The sequence below is a fragment of the Epinephelus fuscoguttatus genome, linkage group LG11 (assembly GCF_011397635.1).
Source record: "Epinephelus fuscoguttatus linkage group LG11, E.fuscoguttatus.final_Chr_v1".
NCBI classification, from domain to species: domain Eukaryota; kingdom Metazoa; phylum Chordata; class Actinopteri; order Perciformes; family Serranidae; genus Epinephelus; species Epinephelus fuscoguttatus.
In genome coordinates this window covers 33,819,679-33,841,418 of record NC_064762.1, presented here as the reverse complement: position 1 = coordinate 33,841,418, position 21,740 = coordinate 33,819,679, and the positions used below count along the sequence as shown (strand labels likewise).

At 41.0% G+C, this 21,740-nt stretch overlaps 1 protein-coding gene across 5 annotated transcripts in view; it reads right to left on the bottom strand.

Annotated features, from left to right (window-relative positions):
* enah (ENAH actin regulator) overlaps positions 1-21,740 on the bottom strand; it is a 182,170-nt gene that overhangs the window by 44,135 nt on the left and 116,295 nt on the right. For all 5 annotated transcript variants that reach the window (XM_049589641.1, XM_049589640.1, XM_049589637.1 and 2 more), the window contains exon 4: positions 5,019-5,091. In XM_049589641.1, coding sequence (XP_049445598.1) covers positions 5,019-5,091 — 73 coding nt within the window. The remainder of the gene's footprint in view (positions 1-5,018; positions 5,092-21,740) is intronic.

Below are 21,740 nucleotides of genomic sequence, written 5' to 3'. Positions count from 1 at the left end.
CTTTGTTTCCTCTCCTGTTCCGTCTCCATATCAGGCCACAGGGCTCACCATGACACACATTCCTGAAGAAAAGCATGAGTGATGGAAGACGTAGCCAAACATCAGCTGTTGTGTTGAGTGAGCTCACACTTGTGGTCAAAGGGCAAATTAGGAAAATGCTTGCACAGGATATTATCCCTTTGTTAAGCTTTGTGTTTCTACAATGGGCTGACTGTGTCACCACAAATTTTAGATAGCGTTCCCACCAAGAAGTATGTCAGCATCTCCTCTTTCTGGGGTGGGATGGAGGTTGGCAGCTGTATCCTGTTATCAAAGGTAGAGACAAATGATCTGGAGCGATATCTGTCAAACAAGCTAACTCTGATTGAGCGTTTGAAGTGATGTGAAGGCGGGTACCAGTAGCCTTCTGCATTAAAGGGCCATCCCCGCCAACTGATAACTGTAACCATAACAATGCGAGCATCCACACTGATGAATCAGAACATTTGGTAAACAGTGGCACCAAGCACTCCAGCTGTGATGCCCTGTAAATTTAGATGGACTGTGATTGGCTGTCAGCATTTCTATCATCATCAAGTCACTCTGAAAGTGATCCCAACGATATTGTTTGGCATTGGCACAGTCGTTATAGCTATGGTGTGGACTCCGCCATTCACTTGAGTTAGAATCATTTTTAAAATCATGTTTTTTATCGTTTATAGTTTTTATAATTCAGAGTGTTCGCTCCAGCCTGAGGACAGTTAAAGTAGTTTAATACAGACAAAGAGAGCTTGTTGGTTTGATTCAGTTTAGTCGGGTAGAATAGAAACAGAACAGAATAACTCACAGGTCAGCCAAAGCTACGAAGTCATTTATGTCACAAATTAAAATCCTGGAAATGCTTTGAAGAAGGTTTATGATTTAATCTTTGGACTGAAAAATAATTTCAAACAGATGGTGTGCAGATGCTTTTCTCAAGGCTGAAATACATGGGGCAGGGACATGTTATATAGGTGGAGCAGGATGTCTGGCTGCTAGACAGAATCTGTCTTTGCAGTGTGTGGTTGCTGCCAGCTTCACTGTGTGCACACTGCATTTTGCCAAGTGATAATGCAGTTTGGGTTTGGAAGCGTACTCTAAATTAACTGTTAATTAATTAACTGCATCGTTTTAACAACAGGATGCATTGATTTGATTGATTTACTTTAATGTGAAATGTCAAAACATACACTAGGTTGCTCTGCTGCGTCCCATTGCCTCTGGTAGCCTACAGTAAGGTATTTGTTTCAATGGTCTTTTAACAGACTATACTTGTATTTACGCAATTTTATACAGTTTTTACCGTTCAGAGTGCCACATGGCTCGCAGCTTTCATGCTTAGTGTAGCAGCGTTAGTTCATTTTAATGAACATGCTCTTCTGCAGGATGTGCGTCAGACTTGTTGCACTGCATCCATTGCCTATGTATTTTGGCCATCAGGGCATCTTACGGAATGGATTGCGTCCGCTGCCCCGTCACAAGGTCGGATTCACAAAAGATATTGCGCTAATGATATCCATGATTATCTATGTGGATAACAGACAGTAGGCAGAACAATGGCAGAGAGAAAAAGAAAAGTGAAATTTTCAGACTGGAGCTACAGGCTGTGACAAACAAGGTGCAGAAACATTCCTCAAAACTTCAAGCAAGGAAGTTAAACGTAACAGAGAGAAACCGTATTTAGGCTCTTCAGTTACTATCAACTCAAAAAATAATTTGACTGCAACTGCGTGTAGCTATCAGCTCTGATCTTTGTGAAATGGACCATTAATGAGGCTCATTTGCACAAAAAGGAGCTAATTTTGCACCACATGTATCCTTATCACCTAGTTTAAATATGTGCACCAGAACACCATTTGCTTGGCAGAAAAGTTTGGGGTGCATGTCACCCTTAGTGAGTGCTTTGAGACTTACACGGTTTCTTTTTGTCTTATGTGTGCAGGTTTAGCAGCTGCAAAACTACTCAATCCTTCTGTGAACTCCAAGTTAGTCTGTAAAGTGACTGGATTACTGACAGCAGCATTCTGATTAGATGTGAAACAGCTGCTCAAAAACAACCTGACTATGTTTGTTGGCAAAACAGACCTTCTCCATCTTCCAAAGCTTGCAGGGAGTTAGCTTTCCTTTTAAAGAAGCAGAAGAGTGCTGCCAATTCATTTCTACACTACTCTCCTCCTCCCCCTCTCACTTTTTTCATCCTATTCTCACTTTGCTCCACACATCCTTTACTCACTCTCACACCCGGCTGATATTGGCCTCTGTATCAGCGGATGACCTCAGTCACTGATCCACTCGCTGCCTGTCTGTCATCCGTTGCTAAATATGGAGTCGTGACCGGAACCGAGGGGAGGGGAGGCGAGGAGAAGAAGAAAGACAAATGAAGCTAGACGGAGACAAAAGGGTGAAAGCGAGAAAGCGGGAGGAGGGGAGGAAAAAAAAGAAAGAAATGGAGAAGAAAGGGAAGGAGGAGCTGGCAGCCAGATCCATCAGGCACTCGCAGACCTACAGAGTCTGTAAAATTCCTGGCAGATCCGAGTTCACCTCAAACGCATTGACTCACACCTGAAGAATGCTTTACTACTTGTGTGTGTGTATGTGTGTTTGAGACATAGAAAGATAGAGAGAAACAGCAAAGAGAGACTGCGTGTCTGAAGGACGATAGAATGAACATGTGTTTTAGAACAATCTATATTTTAGCATCGATCAACGCAGGTAGTGTTAGTGACCAAACCAATATGGCCGCCTCACCTCAGGCAAAGCCCCTCGTATGTTATTAAATGTTACTGAAACCCGAATTTCATGAATATAGTGTTTCATTACTTGTGCATCGTAGTTTAACCCTCACATGACCAACTTATGCTGTCCATTGAATGCTCGCACATCATGAGCATGTATACTATTTCATCTCTATCATCCATCATATATGAGGTGAACACTAGAGAGTCCCAGAGTGGACCAATATAGCGTACACCATTCTGAGATAGAGTTAGGAGGTCTCTGTCCGACGATCTCTGTAACCATTCATAGTGTTGCACTTGTTTGTTCACATGAAAATCAACAGAAATAGCTATACCACGAGCAAAAGAGCCTTGATGCTTTTTCGCTCAGCTGGCCAATCACGGCAAGAAGCGGGCGTGAACATCTGTTACAGAAATGGTCGGACAGAGACCTCCTAACTCTACCTCAGAATGGCGTAGGGTTATATTGGTCCATTCCCATGCAAACGCTGTGATGTCACAAGACTGCTGTTTAAACATCCATCAAGACGTCCTCTCATGGTACAAAAATAGTACCAAAATGAATGTTGTGCAAATGCCTGTGAGGTTACCTGGCCATCAGCTGGACATCTTTCCTGAGCATCCAAGCAATGTAAAAATATGATGTTCACACATCAAGTAAGTGTAAAAACAGTGAGCCAGCATTGACTCACATGGGACACAAACCTGGGTCTCCTTAGTAAAAGCCCGTAACTTAACGCAGTCACCCACCATGGCTCCCTCTCATCATGGACTGTCGCTCTTTATACTACATCACCTGGTTTTCTGGCAGAAAGACCAGAAGGAAAACTTCTCCTATGTGTGAACAAAGACTGCTTTAATGAAAACTCCAGGCTTATAACGATGACACAGGGAGATAATCTACATGTAAATATAGATAAATGGTGTTTTTTTATTCTTAAAAAAGGGTGTCAATCACATGAAATGTCAATTTGAACTTAATTGACTTATCATTTTTAATTTTTATTATGTATTAAGCTACTGAATGCACATTGTGTACATTAAGCAGAATAGCTGAATAGACCCGTTTTGTTAATATCATCCTTCGATGTTGCTCAGACGCTCAGGAAGGACGTCCAGCCGAAGGCCTGAACGTTGTGGACTCTGGAACAACTTCCATTTTGGAACTATTTTTGAACAAAAATGGGTCGTTTTGATTTGACTTTCAAAGTCAAGGTCAGTCAATTGTTTGCTTGGAATGTCGTAAAGGAAAAAAAAACAAACAAAAATAGATGCATTTGCTTTTTCCAAGCAATAATATGATCAGTATTTCCTGGTTTAAATAAGAGAGGGTCTAAATGGACCATTATTGGACATGGAAACAACATCACCATCTGGCTGGCTGCCTCATGCAGATTTGGTGTCTGACCAGGACCATTTTTGGACAAGGACATGACGTCAGTGTCCATAGTTTGTTTTCTGGTTTATCTCATCACTCCCCAAATGTTAAATAGATGTTTGATGATAAACATATCCAGATCTCAATCCAGCCAAAGCCTTCAGTAAGCCTCCCTGACATGTACAGGAGCATCTGCAGTCATCATGTTTCTCCTTTATTTCATTTGTATATGGTGGACACTGATGTTTTGGCGCAGTTACAGCATCCCTCCCGATGCCATTTATGACATTACAATGTGGTGTACAGCAGCTGCCCTTTCTCTGAACTGGTTACCGAAGCAGTCATCATTGTTTGGCTCATGTATGTGATACTAAATTTGGATGTTTACATCTCTGTGTGTGGTCATGTTTGTGGCGAAACATAGCTCATGATGTGCCCCCGTCTGTGTTTGCATGTGAGAGTGCGTGCAGGCAATTCATTCTAATGAAATCCTTCAACAAGCTTTCTGGTGAGCAGGTTCTAAACCTTGGCCAACAGCTGGCCCCCATTAATACCGCTCTGCGTGTATGTATGCAAGTATGTGTGTGATGTGTTTCCTAGCCGTTCCACAGCCTCATTATTACCTGAGGGAAAGAGTGGCCTTGTATGGGGAAGAAAAACAACTGGGAGTATGCAAGGTTTTGTCTGAGTGGATGTGTGTGTGAGTCTGTGTGAGACACTGATAAACTGGTGGTGAGCAAGAAGAACAGAAATGGAAGAAAATGGAGAGACAGAAAACTGAAGAAACAATGATGCCTCACAAAGTAAACACACTTCACATTGTTCCTAATGTTAGATATTTACATACTGTTATGTATGTTATCTTTGTGTTTGTGTGGTCTTACCTTCTCTGCAGGTCCATCTCCTCTGGAGTCGGGCCATTCTGAACCTGGGGGCCCTGTCTGGGCAATGTAGGGCCTGTAGAGGGCGACACATACACAGACACCTCCTGTTAAACATTCAGCTGATATGCTCATTATGACTGACACATAACTGCTCACGTACTATTTCAATAATCAAAACATGGACATACAGGTGAAAACACACACACACACAAACAAACAAAATCACACTAAATTTAAATGAGCTTTATATTTTGCAACAAGACACTTAACAGAGTGTTATCAAACCTATTAAAAGATAAAGTTATATCAAGCCACTGGTGCAGAGAGCTCTATAATAGCGTCGCAACAGTTCAGGGGGAAACAGGGAGATACCGCCTGTTGTCATGGCAACACAGTGTTTGGCAAAAGGCCTGCAGGGTATTTTGCTTCTGTAAAGTCACCTGCCACTTGTATGTCCTGTTACGTTGTCAAACAGTCAATATGAAGGAGCAGCTTTGCTTTTGTTAAAGGGACAGTTCACCTCAAAATAAAAAAATAAAGATCTTACCTAGTGCTATTTGTCAATGTACTGTAAATTATTTTGGTGTGAGTTGCAGAGTGTTAGAGATATCCGCCATAGAGATGTCTGCCTTCTCTCCAATATAATGACACTAAATGGCACTCACCTTGTGGTGCTCAAAGTGCCAAAGACTACACATCAACTCTTTCCAGAAAGTATGACTATGTTACTGGAGATAATCCACAGACTTTAATGTGGGCATTTTAAGTGGGCACCATTTTCTTTATGCCAAACTATACCAGCCAACTGTGTCACTGCACAGAAGGAAGCGTGCATCTACTTATCTTATCTACGAGCAGCTTGTGCTCGTGGTAGCGCAAGATGTAAACATTAATGGCGTCCTCCTCGACTGAGCTGTAACATTGATTAGCTGGGTGGTGCTAGGTGAGCTAGCAGTAGATGCACACTTCCTTCTGCATGGTGATACCTTTTTTTTTTTGGCACTTTGAGCACCACAACCTGAGTGCCAACTAGTTCCATTATACTAGAGAGAAGGCAGACATCTCTATGGCTGATATCTGCACCACTCAGCAACTCATATCTAAACAATCTAGTCGAACAAATAGCACTACAGGTAAGAGGTCAAATTTGTATATTGCATTTTGGGGCGAACTGTCCCTTTTTAAGGACCAGCAGTAGGTTCTTGCTCCCTAAATGAAGAACAGTAGCGAATGCAGTTGTAGTTGGGAACTCAGCCTGACACACTGTATCTTTAACTGGTCAGTTACTGTACAATTATTTTCAATGGTTAAAAGGGTATTCAAACACTTTCCTTGACTGATAGTAGTAACACCACACTGAAAATAAATGCCACCTTCAATATGTGTCCAAGTATTCACAGTAAAACACCTTATGCTGGGCCAGGCAGGCAGAGCGATTACTATGTGGTCACCTCTCATATAGGGTCCAAATACACAAGATTTTACCATTAAGCAGGCCATATAATCATTCCCTCTGCATACACCGCAGACTGAACTCCCTCCCCTGCCTCTTCCTGCATTAGCATGCAGATGGACGTGAATACAGAATGTTTCTCTCTCAGATGTTTTGTATGTCAGACTGTGTTGTGGGGGTTGTGAGCTCAGGGACGGTCTGTGTCAAGCTTGGTCAAATTAGTTTCTGGAGCACCACAGGAGCAGAGACACCACCAAACTCCAAAATGTGTCCAAACTGAGTCTCCCACTGAGAGGAATGAAATGTACTCACTGTGAAGAATAATTCCTTGCCAAAGTATTGATGCATTAAAGGAGGGGCAGTTCCAATTTTTTGAAGTGGGGTTGTATAAAGTACTTACTCATAGTCAGTGTGTTACATAGAGGGGATGGCTGTGAGCACACTCTCAGTTTGGAGAAACAGGCAGGAGTACCACCACGTATGCTAAGCAATGAACTGCTGTGCTACCAACACGATGTGCACATATGCATTTCAGAGGTGAAAAACAAAAATCCCAGAAACAATGCCATACTTTTAACCACATTTATAGACACAGCAGTCTATTCCAATAAATCTATCACTACTGGTAGCTCATCCTGAGTGGCTGATGTCAACTACCACAACATCAACAGCAAAATGTATTTAAGCCACCAAAAAAGGCCCACCTAAAAAAAAAAAAAAAAATACATATATAAGTTTAACTTTACTCTATATCTAGAACATTTTGATCAATTTACCTTGCCATCAGACAGCCCCTCCAATGGGTAACTAAACTGAGACTGAAACCTATCTCTTCAAAGCCAGACTCAATTGACAAAGACATTCATTTTACCTTGCTGAACACAGGAGCTGCTGGTCTAACGCTGCCTCGATCAGTTAGTTTGCTTGTGTTATTGTGTGACTTTGGTGTTTTAAAGTGTTGATTGGATTCACCAAAGTCTCACAAGCAAGGTAAATTACTATTTTTTTCTGTCTGCTTCCCTATACTGGGAGGATGCCAACGGCTATCTACTGTTGGTAACCCACTGACTATGGAAAGGTTAAAAAAATTCAAACCATCCCTTTAATATACAGGCAAGCTAGCTATGCTATGTTTTAAAGAGCTGAAATGATTAGTTGATCAAGTGATTATTCAGTCACTTGACAATCAAAGTCAGTAGTCAATTACAAAGTTAATCAGCAACTGCTTTGATAACTGTTTAATCGTTGCAGTCAAAATTCCAAAATTCAAGGTTTTTTAAATTTAAATTTGTGTTTATGTTGTGTTTTCTGATGTTCATGTCATATCATTTAATGAATAAAAAGGTTTTTGTATTGGACATTGGCTGATGAAGCATGGTACTGCTCTAAAAATGGTCAAAGGGTACTCACACCTCTACTAGGAGGAACTAGATTCTCATTAGAGTTGTGTCTGGTTCTAAATAATAGTTTATCAATGAAAATTACCAGGTATCACAGGTGGTAGCATTCTGCAGGTAGACAGACCTACAGAGACAAAATGGAGTCATAATGAGGGTCTAAACTAAAGGATCAACACAAATGCAAAGATAGCTCTCTGTGCTTCTATCTGCTTTTCATCCAACACCAGAGTTTATAATAACCTATTAGCCTATAACTGAGCAGCTGGTTTTGCATAAGGAAATGACAAACACGAGTGCCCCAAAAGGTCAAATTAGACCAGGAACACATTTTTGTGAAAGAAACACAGTTCTTGTAACTGTGAAACACTGTCAACACTCACTGACGTACCCTCAGTAGCCTTTGGCATAAGAAAAAGAGACACCCAGGCATCACTGTCTAATTTACACTTGCTAATGAGCTGCATTTTCTGCAAAACCTGAGCAAGGCCAGATGGACCAACATGGTGCTCCTTTTCCCTCTGTGTACCAAACACACGCACACGCACAAACATTGGATCTGGATGGAGCTGAAAAGGGAGCAGATTTGACTGCAATTAGTATTCAACCAAGTCTGAAGGGACAGACAGAAAGACAGAGATGAAACAGGCGGAATCTGGGCTGCATCCAGGCTGACGACTGTTTCTGAACACTAACGTGCTCACACACTGACCCCACTTAACACTTTGACCGTCGTTGATGTTGGCATTAGTTACTTTCCACGAGAGAAGAAAATAGGGTTTGCCACATCTGAATCAATGCAACTTTAACAGTTGTCTGTTGTTGTTATTTTTTTTTTTTCATGAAGACCTTTGGATCCTCAGTGGAAACAAATTTCTACAGCCAGAAAATGTGTAAAATAATAAGGGTGCTCCAATCAATTGGCCATTGATTGTTATCAGATAGTATTCGTTCTAAATAGTTTGATTGGTGGTCTGAGGCTGATCAGATGATGCAAAATGCAACACAATTTCTCTACGCCCCACTAAAATGGCTTGACTGGTCTCACAGTTCTACCAGGTACCTGAAAAAGACAATAAATTTGTATTTTACTGTGTGTATTTGAAGTAAATCTCTGGTGGAGGAATGCAACCAAAAATTTCAACACCAAGAACCTGATCAGACCTTTGAAGGTTCGTCACGTCAAGGAATATGACGAGTTTCAAAACTAGCTAGCACTAAAGCAATCACCACCCACTCAAACTGCTAACAGAGACATTGCAAAGACAGAAACCCTCCAACAAGTTAAAAAAAACTTGAATAAAAGAATAATGCTACACAATAAACAAAAGGCTTCAAATAAAACCGGTGACTGGTGATTCGTATCAGCTGATATGGCTTCCAGCAATCTGTGACAGGCCTGAACGGAGCATCCTTAAAAGACACACAAGAATACCTGATGCAGAATTTTTTAAAACCAGATGAGACCAGTAAAAACCTTGACAACACAGAAAAAATGTGCACAAAAAATAAGCAAAGATAAACACAAAGTCATCTGAGATGGAAACAGAAGCACACAAACAAACCTCGTGTTGTCCTTGGCTAATAATGACTAAGCGCTGATGAATGACGAGTTACTGGAAACCAGTCTACTAGCCACCATTACTGTCAGCACAGAGAATCCTGTCTGATGAGTCAGCATGGGGCCCACAATCACCAATAATGGATCAGTAAGCTTACTGGCATCAAGGCCATAAATGTTTTTTTTACTGACATCTTACGATGAGAGCATAAAAATATTTGATCAGACGTGGTTTATTCACTAAAATATCTTGGAACTTGTGTCTCTTTTCCTCACTGATGAAAAGCAGAAGTCTTTCTCCTTGTATTTTGGTGTAATGTGGGCAGACTAACCTGGCAGTGTGTTGCTCAACTAATTCTTGCCTTACACCAAATAACTTTCCAAGTGATTTCACTGGGGTAGACACATTTCAGAGTAAAGTCATGAGAGTTTTGCTGGAGCTGTGGTGCACTCCCATGATCTCAATTTTTTTGGTCTAAGGTGGTCATAAAACTCATTCTGAGCTGTCTGAAGTCTTTTTCTTGTCTTGATGTTCTGATAATATCAAAGACGTTTATTAATATTCTAGGGTTTTAATCTTGGCTCAAAAGACTTAGTCATAGCTAGTGAAGTTTAATGACATGAACATTGTCAACAACCAACAGTCGCGCTCTCTCCAGTGCAAACCAGGTAGACAGTGGACATGGAGGGGACTCCAGGAAGGCGCAAGAACACGAAGAAGTCTCAGCTCTCTCGTACTGTGGAAAAGGAGGGAAACTGATGGAGAAGTAAAACAAACAGTACCTTTTTGCCCTTCCTTCCTTTCTGATCCACCAACCAGCACTTATTTTAGTGAGAAATCTTAATTTTTGGAACAGTTAACCTCTCATTCCCACAGTCTCCTCTGACTTAAACAACACAGCTAACCAATGGAGGCTGATTGCCAGTTCAGGCAACAAAATCCAAAATTTGAAGTTTTGGGTTGCAGCGATATGTGTTTTGAGGTTTACCATGATATAAAAATTGAAGGTTATCATACCATGTACATTTGCTTATCTAGGATATTGAAGAAAAATGCAACTGGATGAAAATCTTCCCTTTATTCGAATTATTCTCATCGGAGAGGCTTTTTACACATGCTTCCAATAACGAAATGGTTTTAATTTTCAATTATAGTAATAAAACATTGTACGACTAAAATAACCATTCTGTTTTCATTCCTTTAAGGGTCGTTCTGAATGATAATAACTGCAATATTTTCTGAGACTATAATCCTATCCTCAAAATCTAACCCGAATGCCAGATTGACGCCTTTTATCTTGCATTTCTAGTGTGTGTGTGTAAGCGGTTTGGTGGACACGTGGAGAGTAGTTACTATGTCACTTTTCTTAAAGGAAATTTGGTGTAAGATCTCCAACCAGGAACAGGATGGGAAATTATCTCAAAAGGAACCTAGTTGTAGTCCTGCAAATAGTGACCTTACAAGATCCCCTGTCTTTGTAAAATCTGTGTGTGTGACTTAAAACTCGCAATGTCTTTAGATGTGAGAGGGTAAAGTCTTCCAAAGTATGGTGGCATAAATATGTCTGACTCCAGTATTTATATAAGCTCTTTTTATTTTTTAACCCCGAGCAGCAAACTTCTGCAGGGGAAGCGGAGGATCAATGGAGTATTCAGAAGGTAGAGCCCTATGTGTGTGTGGGTGTGTGTGTAGACTGGAAACCATTCAGTGAGGGTGTGACTCACCAACACCATTTAAGGTGTGTAATAAGGCCTGGGCTTTGTATCTCCCTTTGTGATTTCCTTTGAGGTGAATTCATATAAAAGTGGAATATTTTAATACAGACCCTATGACTAATGCCCAGTGGACATGACGAAGTGTCTCAGTTCTACACAGCCCAGACTTAATCTCTTCTAGCTTGAACAGAAACTATTTATACAGCTCAAATATCACCTCGTCCAGTGTTTTTTCTGGACCACATTTATGTACTAATAGTATAGGTAACTCACATTATTCAATCTTGGGACAGCTGTGCTAATATTAGTACCAAAATCTCACTCTGTGAAGAATCTGATATCCCCTCTAAAACGTGTTGCTCTGATGGTCTCTGAATAGCCAGAAATAGAAATGCTCACACCACTGTCAGGAGATGAATGTTTTTGGAAAAACAAACTGACTACCAGACTACATCACAGAAAGCAAGAGACACACTGATACACTGACTGCAGTCACATATCAAAGTCAAAGCTTTCATCTCCAGATCACTATCAGTTCATCAGACGAAGAAAACATCTGGTGCTGAAACCATTAGCTGATTAACCAAAAAGTCCATCGTCAGCATATCTTACAATGACTGTAGTGTTTCAAGCCATTTCTGTAGAATATGTCAGTTCCAGGTCCTCCAATGTGAAGATTTAGGCCCTGTCTACATATATACAGATATTTTTCTATGTTTTGGCCTCTCATCCATATGTGAACATCAACTATCTTTAACATCAAATATCTCAGTTTTAGGTTTGACACAGCTTATAACAATGGTTGTGTATTCATGTGGATGTGTAAAACTATTGCTGCACCAAATCACGGACGAACTGAGGTTTCTGCTTTGCCATGTGTTACTTGGTCCACCTCAGCATCCACAGTTCAACGTTCACCCAAAACAAAGGATTTGGATTAGGACTGGTCGAACCAGCAGATGGTGGGATACTTTCCGGAGTGGGATTGTTGTCAGTAAGGAATGCAGTGAAAACTTGAGCATGTCCAGAGAATCACTTAGATCTTTGAGTGAGCTCCTTTGTCCTTACGTAAAAGGGGAATCACCTGTGATGAGACCTCTAGAAGGTGTTTTATAAAAAGTAGCCTGTACACTTTTACAACCTTTGCTATGAGGGAAGACTGTGGAAGACAGCTAACACCAGTGAATGTTTGGTGGCGTTTTTGCATTCTAGTGTGGATGGGGATATTTTGTAAAAATAAAAAAATTTTAAACAAAGGGGGACAATATCTTTTTTCCGAAATATCTATGGTGTAGAAAGGGCCTTATCTCATACAAGGCTGAGTTATGGTAGATGATTCCAGATTCTTTAAGCTCAGACACTAACAAATCTCTTACCTAACCTTTCATTTCTTCTCGTTAGTTATTACCAGCAAAGACCATTGGTAAAACCATGCAAGTGACGGCTATTTGTGAATGAAAAGACACATCACTGTGACTGTGTGTGTGTTTGTAGTTCAGAGTATGGCAACTTTGAAAGGATCTCACAGTTTAACTCCAACAAACCAGTCACTAGTCACTGTTAACATTTTACAGTTCATGTCAAAAGCTACTCAGTAAAGTAATGTTTTGAAATATCACTTAGGTAGTTACAGAGACAATAACTATTATCAGAAACTACAAACTCTGAAACTTTTACAATGGAGAAAGAAAATGATGTGAAGCATCTCCAGGGAACACAGAATAGCCATTTCTACATCTAGCACTCTATCTGCCGTCATTATTCACATCATCTCATCTTATTACCATCTTGATGGTTTCCTTCTTGTATGGGCTGAATTGAAATAGCATTGAATTAAGCCGAGTCCACAGGCAGTCGATATCTGTGACTGTAATTGCTGACATGGTCTCTCGTCTCCATCTTCCGCTGCCTGTGGGTGTAATTGTGTTACTGTCTGCTCTAATAGAGCTTATGTGCTAATGACACAACACAGACAGCAGCCTAGCAGGGCAGGAGGGAGGACTTAAGATCAGATAAACGGGCCTGACATTCATTTAAGCCTCATTTTCCTATTAGAAATCTTATTATACAACTATTCAACACCAAGGACCTGACATTTTACGCCACCTCATATTTCTAAGGTTTAAGCCTAATACACCCCTTGCCCCTACTCCTCTGTTTTGCATGTTCACATCTCGTGGTGTCCTGATTCTTGTTGGGATAGAGGGGTAGGGCAAAGTGTTCAGACTACATTGCCCTTCAAACTGAGGTTTTTCAAAAGAGCACCCTTCAAACCGAAGCTCTTTTCACAAATACACTGCAAACCTAAAATTATCTAGACACTACCCAGAGGAGCTGTTTGTGAGAATGCAAAAGTCCCAAACAGTTGAATTCGGACATTAAATGGATTTTATCCTTCCAGCTTCCTGGTACAAAGTCCCTGTAAAATCTGAATGAACCCATGTATGAAAAGAGCAGATAATAATTGAGAATTACCAGTGAGCAAGTAAAGCCTAGTTCAAATTACACGATTTTCAACGCGATTTTGACGTCACAGAGGATGTTGAGAGCCACCATGGGTCGGAGGTGAGTTGGCAGATAATCTGCCACGACGAGTCCTCATGTGTGAACAAGCCTATGAGCAAGTCGCCCCCTCGTCTGGGACTGGGACTGGATATCTGGCATGCTAGAAAACTGGAGAAATGTGACATGACTGACAAAGAGCATCAGCCAATGAGAGGCAGGATACATCCCACGTCAGCAGGCAGGAGGACAGAAGAAATGTAAGGAGGACAAGCCACGGGGTTGCCACTTGCCAGGTCCGCTTATTAGCCGCGACTTTGGGCTTGTTTCTAAAGTGGAGTTGCTTATTTGGGCTTCCTCTCTAAACGTCACTTTTCTCTCTATATATATTCATCTAATAAGTTATTTAAATACATGATAGTTTGCTTCTTTTGGGCTTGTTTCCATAGCCCTGGTTGCTTGTTTCTCTCCCAAGATCTGGCAACACTGACAAGCCGGCTGGCAAGCAACAACAATGACGGCGTCCACAGGATCACGGGGAGCGCGTTGTGTTTGGACCCAGGATAATTAAGAATATCCATGCCTTTATGATCTGTATCTGCTCTGTCGGCAAGGGCTCGGTGGAGAAATCTTGTGGTGTGCACACACAGGTCGTAACGCAGTTGGCGAGACTCCCGCTGACAGAGACACACGTTGCCAGGTATGAACACTCAAAAGATTACGATAGTCTCCGCGACGCACAATCAGGGTGAAAATTGTGTAATCTGAACTAGGCTTAAGTGTATGTTTGTTTTTTTTTAATTTTATATACTTTATTAATCCCCCTGAGGGCAAATTAATTTTTTTCACTCTTTTGTCATTAACAAACAGGTCTGAAAGACACATGCATAGACACATGCAGACATATGCACAAACAGGACCTATTCATGCACAAAGTGGAGAGATGTCAGAGTGAGGGGGCTGCCTTGGTCAGGCGCCCAGAGCGGTTGGGGGGTTCGGTGCCTTGCTAAAGGGCACCTTGACAGTGCCCAGGAGGTGAACTGGCACCGCTCCAGCCACCAGTCCATGCTCCATATTTGGTCCGAACAGGGACTTGAACAGGCGACCCTCTGGTTCCCAACCCAAGTTCCTATGGACTGAGCTACTTGATGACATTTCTATCATGAGGCTCGTGCAAAACAGAAAAAACTCACAAAAATTTGAGGGTGAAGAAGAACATTCATTTACAGGAAAGCGGCAACGAAAATGTCTAACTGGAGAGATGACGAGTTTAGGGAACCAACTTACAAACTAGCTACAGGGCCGCGGTGTAATCTGTGTCATGTCCTGGATCCTGCGCATTCTACCCAGGCGTCACCCCTCACCAGAACCAGAGTATTTCCAATAGGTGAGAATGCTTCTGCAACAAAATATCTTCTGTTATGTGCTTTATGTGTGAAAGAGAAACTCGACCCGATTCTTCAGACATTGTCCAGAATTATAATTATAAGAAATAATCAGCAAGATGGCTGCACAAGCAACACAAGAAACCCAGAAATATATTTTCATTGTTATTAAAGACTTACAAATTACAATAAGCATCGTATTATCTTAGTTTTGTGTTTTTCAATGTAATATGGTCCTTTTCTTTTTGCTAGCTAGCTAATGTTTCATTGTTATTGCTGATTTGTGAATGAAAATCTGCCTTTTGACATATTTTGGCATATGACATTCGAAATTTAACTTGAGTCCAGCAGCAAAGTTGCTGCACTTGTTACCGCTCCTCTGATATCAGTACAGATGGGCAGAGTAGAAGCACAGGCTGCTAATATTAGCCCACAGCTTGTGGACTAGTAACGAAGCAGTGTTCTTTTATTCGATCGCTTGTTTGATTGTGAGCGTCCATGCTGGTCTATATACATCAGATAAATGGCATGTGACATTGAAAAAAATCGATAATTGCCAAAGTCATATTTGTTTGTGTAAACGAAACCTACAACTACACATGAGGGTTTTGAAGGGTTGTCCCATTTCACAGGGGAAGATTTCAACCACTACCTCTTGTAATTCTGTTCTGAGGGGCAAAAGGCTGCTCAAAAAAGAGGGGTAACAATAAGAAATGGGATTGGGCCTAAATGTCAAGACCCACAAGACCCACTGACTCTTAAGGTGCCTCCTCCAAACAGACATTCAGTCATCCTCTCTTCTCGTAAAATGGAAGGACTTAATAGACATAAAGTGATTCAATGACCCAAGACAACAGCACTTTAGCTTGGCCTGCTTCCAAAAACATTATCTGACACAATACTGGGAAAGACAGGGCAAAGAGAGAAGGCATGAAGTGAAGCTTAAAGAGGTATTCACAGACAGAAGCAGACAGAGAACAAAGAGAATCTGGGCTGGGCTGTACTTCACAATATTAGCTGGTCATGAGATCACTATCTGCTCCTTGGGAATATCTCCGCAGCAGGGGGACAAAGCTGATAGTAGTTCACAGGACTAAGGAGAGAAAAAATGAGAGAATACGACAAAGAATATTTCCACAACTGAGAATAACGTTTCCTAGCTGACTTCAACCTTAAAATCCCCAAAACAAGCAAACAGTAAAACAACTCCAGAAGTCTGTTCCCTTTGCTCTTGTATACCTACATGAAGGCAGAGTCAGCGTGGGCCTCCTCTGGCAGCAAACATAACGCCACAGTCCATGTGGGGCCCCGTCTGACCCGTTGCCAGGCCTTAGAGTGACCACCACCCTGCTGCCAGCTCCCCCAGTACAATCCTGGGAGCTCACATACAGTACCATGGCTCAGGCTTCCGAGGTTCTTCTTTCAATTTCCTGTGCCTTATCCCTGCATCATCCACACTGCTGGAGGTGTGTAAAGATCAGGCTGATGGTTATGAACTTCAGTTACAGCAAGAGAAGATAAAAACAAACATTGAGCCGTCTCCTGTTTCAGTAGCCGGTTAAGTTGTTTATCCTCTGTAATTTGAAGCCTTAATATCCTGACGGTACACCTTTAAAGATGACGCTGAAATGCTTGGCGTGGTCGTTCTTTGTGCCGGCTCTCCAATAGATCAGAATTGATGGAAACAAAGGAAGAGGAGAGGGAGGGATGGAGAGTGGGAGGGAGAGATGAACATAAGAGGCAGAGAGGGAGAGGAAGACGGAGCTGGGGATTAAGACAGAGAGCGAGAGCCAGACAGAGATACAGAGAGAGGAGAAACAAACTGATGATACACAAAAGGCAGAGAAAGAGATGGACAGAGAGGGAGAGAGAAAGAGAGCTGCGTACAGGATGTGGTGGGACTCTCTACCTGATGGGTTGGTCGGCCAGTTTGTACTTCCTGGATCCAATCTATTATTCATACGCTGGATACAGAGAAGGACACAACGCTGCTGCGCTCAATATCATTACCAGTGTGTGTATGTAGGAATGTAGTCCATGTCCTTTCTTTAAATTATTCATTTCGATCTCAGGAAGTAGCACTAAACATAAAGGGTGGGGTCGTCAAAATAAGAAGAAAGGAACTTTTATAGCAATGCTGATAGTTTTGCTCTCAGAGTTATTCCTACACTCCAATGTGGAAGAACACATTTTGAAAAGGCAACAGTAAGCACCTGTGCAAAGAGCACTTTTCCCGCAGGACAACCTTCACCCCAACAACATGAAGATGAATTGGATTTTGTAAGTGATGCTCAAAGAATTTAGAAATGACATTAAAAAAATAACTCAACAGCTGTGTGTTTTTGTCCCCCCCATCACAAGGTCAACAGCAGACATTTGTCACTCACGTTACAAAGCAATCTACAAGCAGTGTGCATAGCAGTGTGCTCACTGCAGCAATTAAAGAGTTTTCATTTTTTATGTTTTTTGTTGAGGACCCTGCACTTTTTAGTGAGAGCCTTCTATATTCGCATGCAGTGTTAATTTCAGTATGAACGTTGGAGAATAAGCGTTCATTTTTCAGAGTTCCAATGGGACAAACTTTTATGGTATTTTGAGGATGTATAGCCCTTTGATATAATATTATAACATATTGCATTAGTGAAACTTAAAAGGGAATTCCAGTAAGTTATTTCCATGGTTATCTATGGCGAAGCTCCAGCCTTTACACCCTCTGACATCCCAAATTTGAGTTTTAGCACTCTAGTGTTTGGATTTGTGAGGGAGTTGTTCCTTTTACTAATACTTTTGGACTGTCTTAGACTATAGGAATAAAATATATGAATTTGAAAACTGGTGAAGTTCCCCTTTAAAGTCAAACTACAATTACCACCACATGGCTGTATGCCTCTACAAACCACTCAAGCTGCAGCTGACATCCATTGTCTGTCCAGACTCATATGTGCCATGACAGTAGCCATGATTCAAATATGGATGTTGCCGCAAAGAAGCTACAAATTCTAAAACATGGATGCTTCATGCATATCTTCAACCCAGCAGCACAGAAGATCTATACAATCAGCATCGTTTCAAGATGGGTACCTTAGATTAGTGTCACCAATTTAGTATCTGACCAAATGTCTCCCCTTCTGTTCCTGAAATATGATGTTGAAAACTGGCCAAAAAAGCGTTTTTGCAGAACATTATGATTATGATTTAGTGTATAAGTTCTTGCCAGAAATGTGTTTCGTGAGGTCACTGTGACCCTAACTTTGGCTTTGACCACCAAATTCTAAAGCAAGGCAAGGCAGCTTTATTTGTATAGCACATTTCATACACCAGGGCAATTCAAAGTGCTTTCTAATTCTGGACAGTTGCGTCCGAGTGAATGCTTGCCACATTTGGAGGAATTTCCTCAAGGTGTCTGACCTTTTGAGTACAAAATGTCACCACTTCAGCATTTTATTCTATTAGACATTTGTATGCAATGTAGTCATAATTAGCATAGGAATCCTTGAGTTATGGCCAAAAACATGTTTTGTAAGGTCACGCTGACTTGGACTTTTGACCTGTGATTACTTAAATCTTATGTGTTCATCACTGAGTCCATTTGTGCCCAATTTAAAGAAATTCCCTCAAGGTGTTTTTCACGTTCACAAGAATAGGCAAATGGAGGCATAAAAATGTCTCATCCAGAGTGAGAAAGCTGCACCGCACTTCTGGTGCCTCCTATAATGTTTTACAGTACACAAGTAAATCCACTACAGCACAGCAGCTTTTAGCCTGTGCCGTTTGGGATTTGATGTCACATCAGGCTGCCATGCATACTGTAATGTGCAGTAAAGTACACTTGACAGTTAAATGTTCAGTGAATGGACAAAAGAACAGATAACATGTTGGCAAAAACAACACAGTTCCACAGCATGGTGTTTTACAACAACTACTGTAATCACGGGGTCTCATTCATGAAACGTGAGCAGAAGGAATTTGTGTGTAAACTGTTCGCAGACGGAAATTTACGTGCATGTCCGCATTCATCAATATTTTAGTAGCTCCGATCTTTTCGTAGCTACTAACAAAATCTACTCCTGCTCCTGACCACTCGTAGTGCTTGTGTAAATTTAGTAAAGCACATAAATATTGCTTTTCACTACTGGAAATTACAATTTTAATTCGTATTGCGCTTTGTTATGTACACAATACACAGATGCCTTTGAAATACGTAATATAAACATGACAAAATATTAAAAATATAACACATTTAGTTAAATTAGTTGGCAATTAACAGGTTTAAGATCCAGATTAGGTTCATGATTGTGAATTATCTATGTAAACCGACTCAATAGATTACACGTTCTTTCTACATGTTGAATGATGGTAATAAAAATATCCGTAAGGACAGCCGGATCACAGCCTCTTCGGCCTCGGTGCCTGGGTTCAGCAGGGGCAGCACGAGCAGCAGGAGCAGCAGGTGGTGGAGCCACGAAGGAGCTCGCACCAGCTGAAAGAATTATTTGAGACAACACGTTTTTTTTTCTTTGTTTTTTTGTGGCTTTTTGATCATTTGAATGAATAAATCTGATTTGAAAAATGTTTAATTTTTACTTTCCCTCTTCACAGTGGCTCAGAGTTTGATGGCCACTGTGAAATAGTTCCCAACACATCAGGAAATTAAAAAAGCTGATAAAATCTACACAGTAAACCTTGTTTTTCAGGTGAATTACAATGCACAGCAATGGAAGGAACACTACAAAACCAACAGGATTAAAAGGAGAATGCCACTGACATGAAGAGAAAAGGACAAAGTAGACACCAAAGGAGTCAGTGTTTGTTTGTCAGGATGACGGGGATATGGACGGACAAAACTAAAGGACAGGGTCACTCTTCTTTGTTTTACCTGCTCACACCAGAGAAACAACCTGTCATCAAAGCTGCCATCCCTTTCTGTTTGTAAGTGAAGAACTGACACTGTCACTTGTCAAAGGGTCAAGGAGTTTCTGTATATGTGCTGGATGAGCATTTGTTCAGTATGTCCATCCATCATCCTGTCAGACACAAACAGTCTAAAGAGCACACGGAGGCTGTGAATAATATATGAAGACTCTTTGATCCAAAGCGCTTCACAGTATGATGAGTGTGTACATTTTTAGCATGTGTGGCTCCAGTGGGAACTGAGGCCAGTAACTCTACACACTCACAGCCACATGACGTACACACTCTGCAATCACAGACAAAACGCATAGGAAATTCCAACTGTCTTCACTCTGTCAAAGATAACGTGACTGTAAGACATATGTCGACGTCCAGGTTTATTTAGACTGTCTGGTAAAAGCTCAGAGAGAAGGATTACAGGGCAGACACATTTTTTAAAAGCTGGAATATAGTATCACATTTAGCTCATGATGTCATTGTCCAAGCATCCATAGCAACATCTTGTGACTGGCTACAGCCCAGGCTGAGCAGCAAAAGAAAATGACACCTGCTCCGTAGAAATATATTCCTCTAGTAGATAGTATGAGACATGTGGGCAGTGGGCCAGGATCAGATATTGGCTTGTATCTATCAAGCCCGTTTCTGGGACTAAGGACACTAACTTTAGAGTAGCATACGAAGCCTCCTTCATTGACTCAGACCTCCTAGGAGCGGGTCTCACATTCCGAATTTACAGTAATTTTACATTTTGCAGATGACAATTTACAGTTTTAAACAAAGGTGAAAATGCAGTAAGCAGCAGTGTAGGCTATATGTGTCAGGGAAATATGTAACTCACTGTAGGGATCTACAGACGTTATATACACAAAAATGTAAGGCCAATATTAATATATAACTAAAATGGCACAGTGATATTTCCAGTAGACTATGTTAATGTAAATATAGAGTGCAGGTCATTTGACTGCATGAATTCATCTTGCCATATCAGCCTACCCAACAATGCCCAGAACAGTGTTGTGTACTACATTGTATAATATTTTACAGCCAGTAATGATCTGTGGACTGTGGCATCCTTCTCACCTTCTACACTATTTGTTAACTTAAAGGAGCTATGTGATATTCAGAGTGAATCTATGATTTAGAGGCTGTCCACACGGTTCTCAACATGGAGGTGCTAAGCTGGCATATGGTAGCTAACGGTGCTGAAAGTGTGGACAATGCTAACAACAAAAACAGTGCTAACAGAGTTAACAGTGTTAACCTGAGGGTGAGACTAGAGAGTGGGTGCTATGGTTTGGCAACAGCAGGGTCTTAAAATCATTATTGCATGCATCATGAGTGCAGCCCATTTTAGCAAGCCAGTGGGATACACAAGGGACTCAAATGAACTAACACGCACGTACAGCTGGTCTGTCTACCATAACAAACTGTGAAGCTTAATTTAAAACACATACAGAGGTAGCGTTACGCCTCATTCTCTGGTGAGGATGTCATTACTCCACTATATCTTTACATAGCAAATAGTTGTTTGCTGCTATATTAATGCTCTAATGTCACAGAGTTTTTTAAGTCCCCTTACATGATGTCAACCAGTGTCTCCGATAAGACAGCTCTGCTGAACTTGAAATAAATAAGTCAAATCGAATACGATGTATTAAATTTCAAAAGTTGAAATTCAGTTGAGATATCCTTTATCAGAATTAATTGGATGACATCCAGTTAGGAGGACATAAACGTATTCAAATACAAGTCCTTGTTGGAAACGTTACCATTACAAAGCACATTATAAACATATGA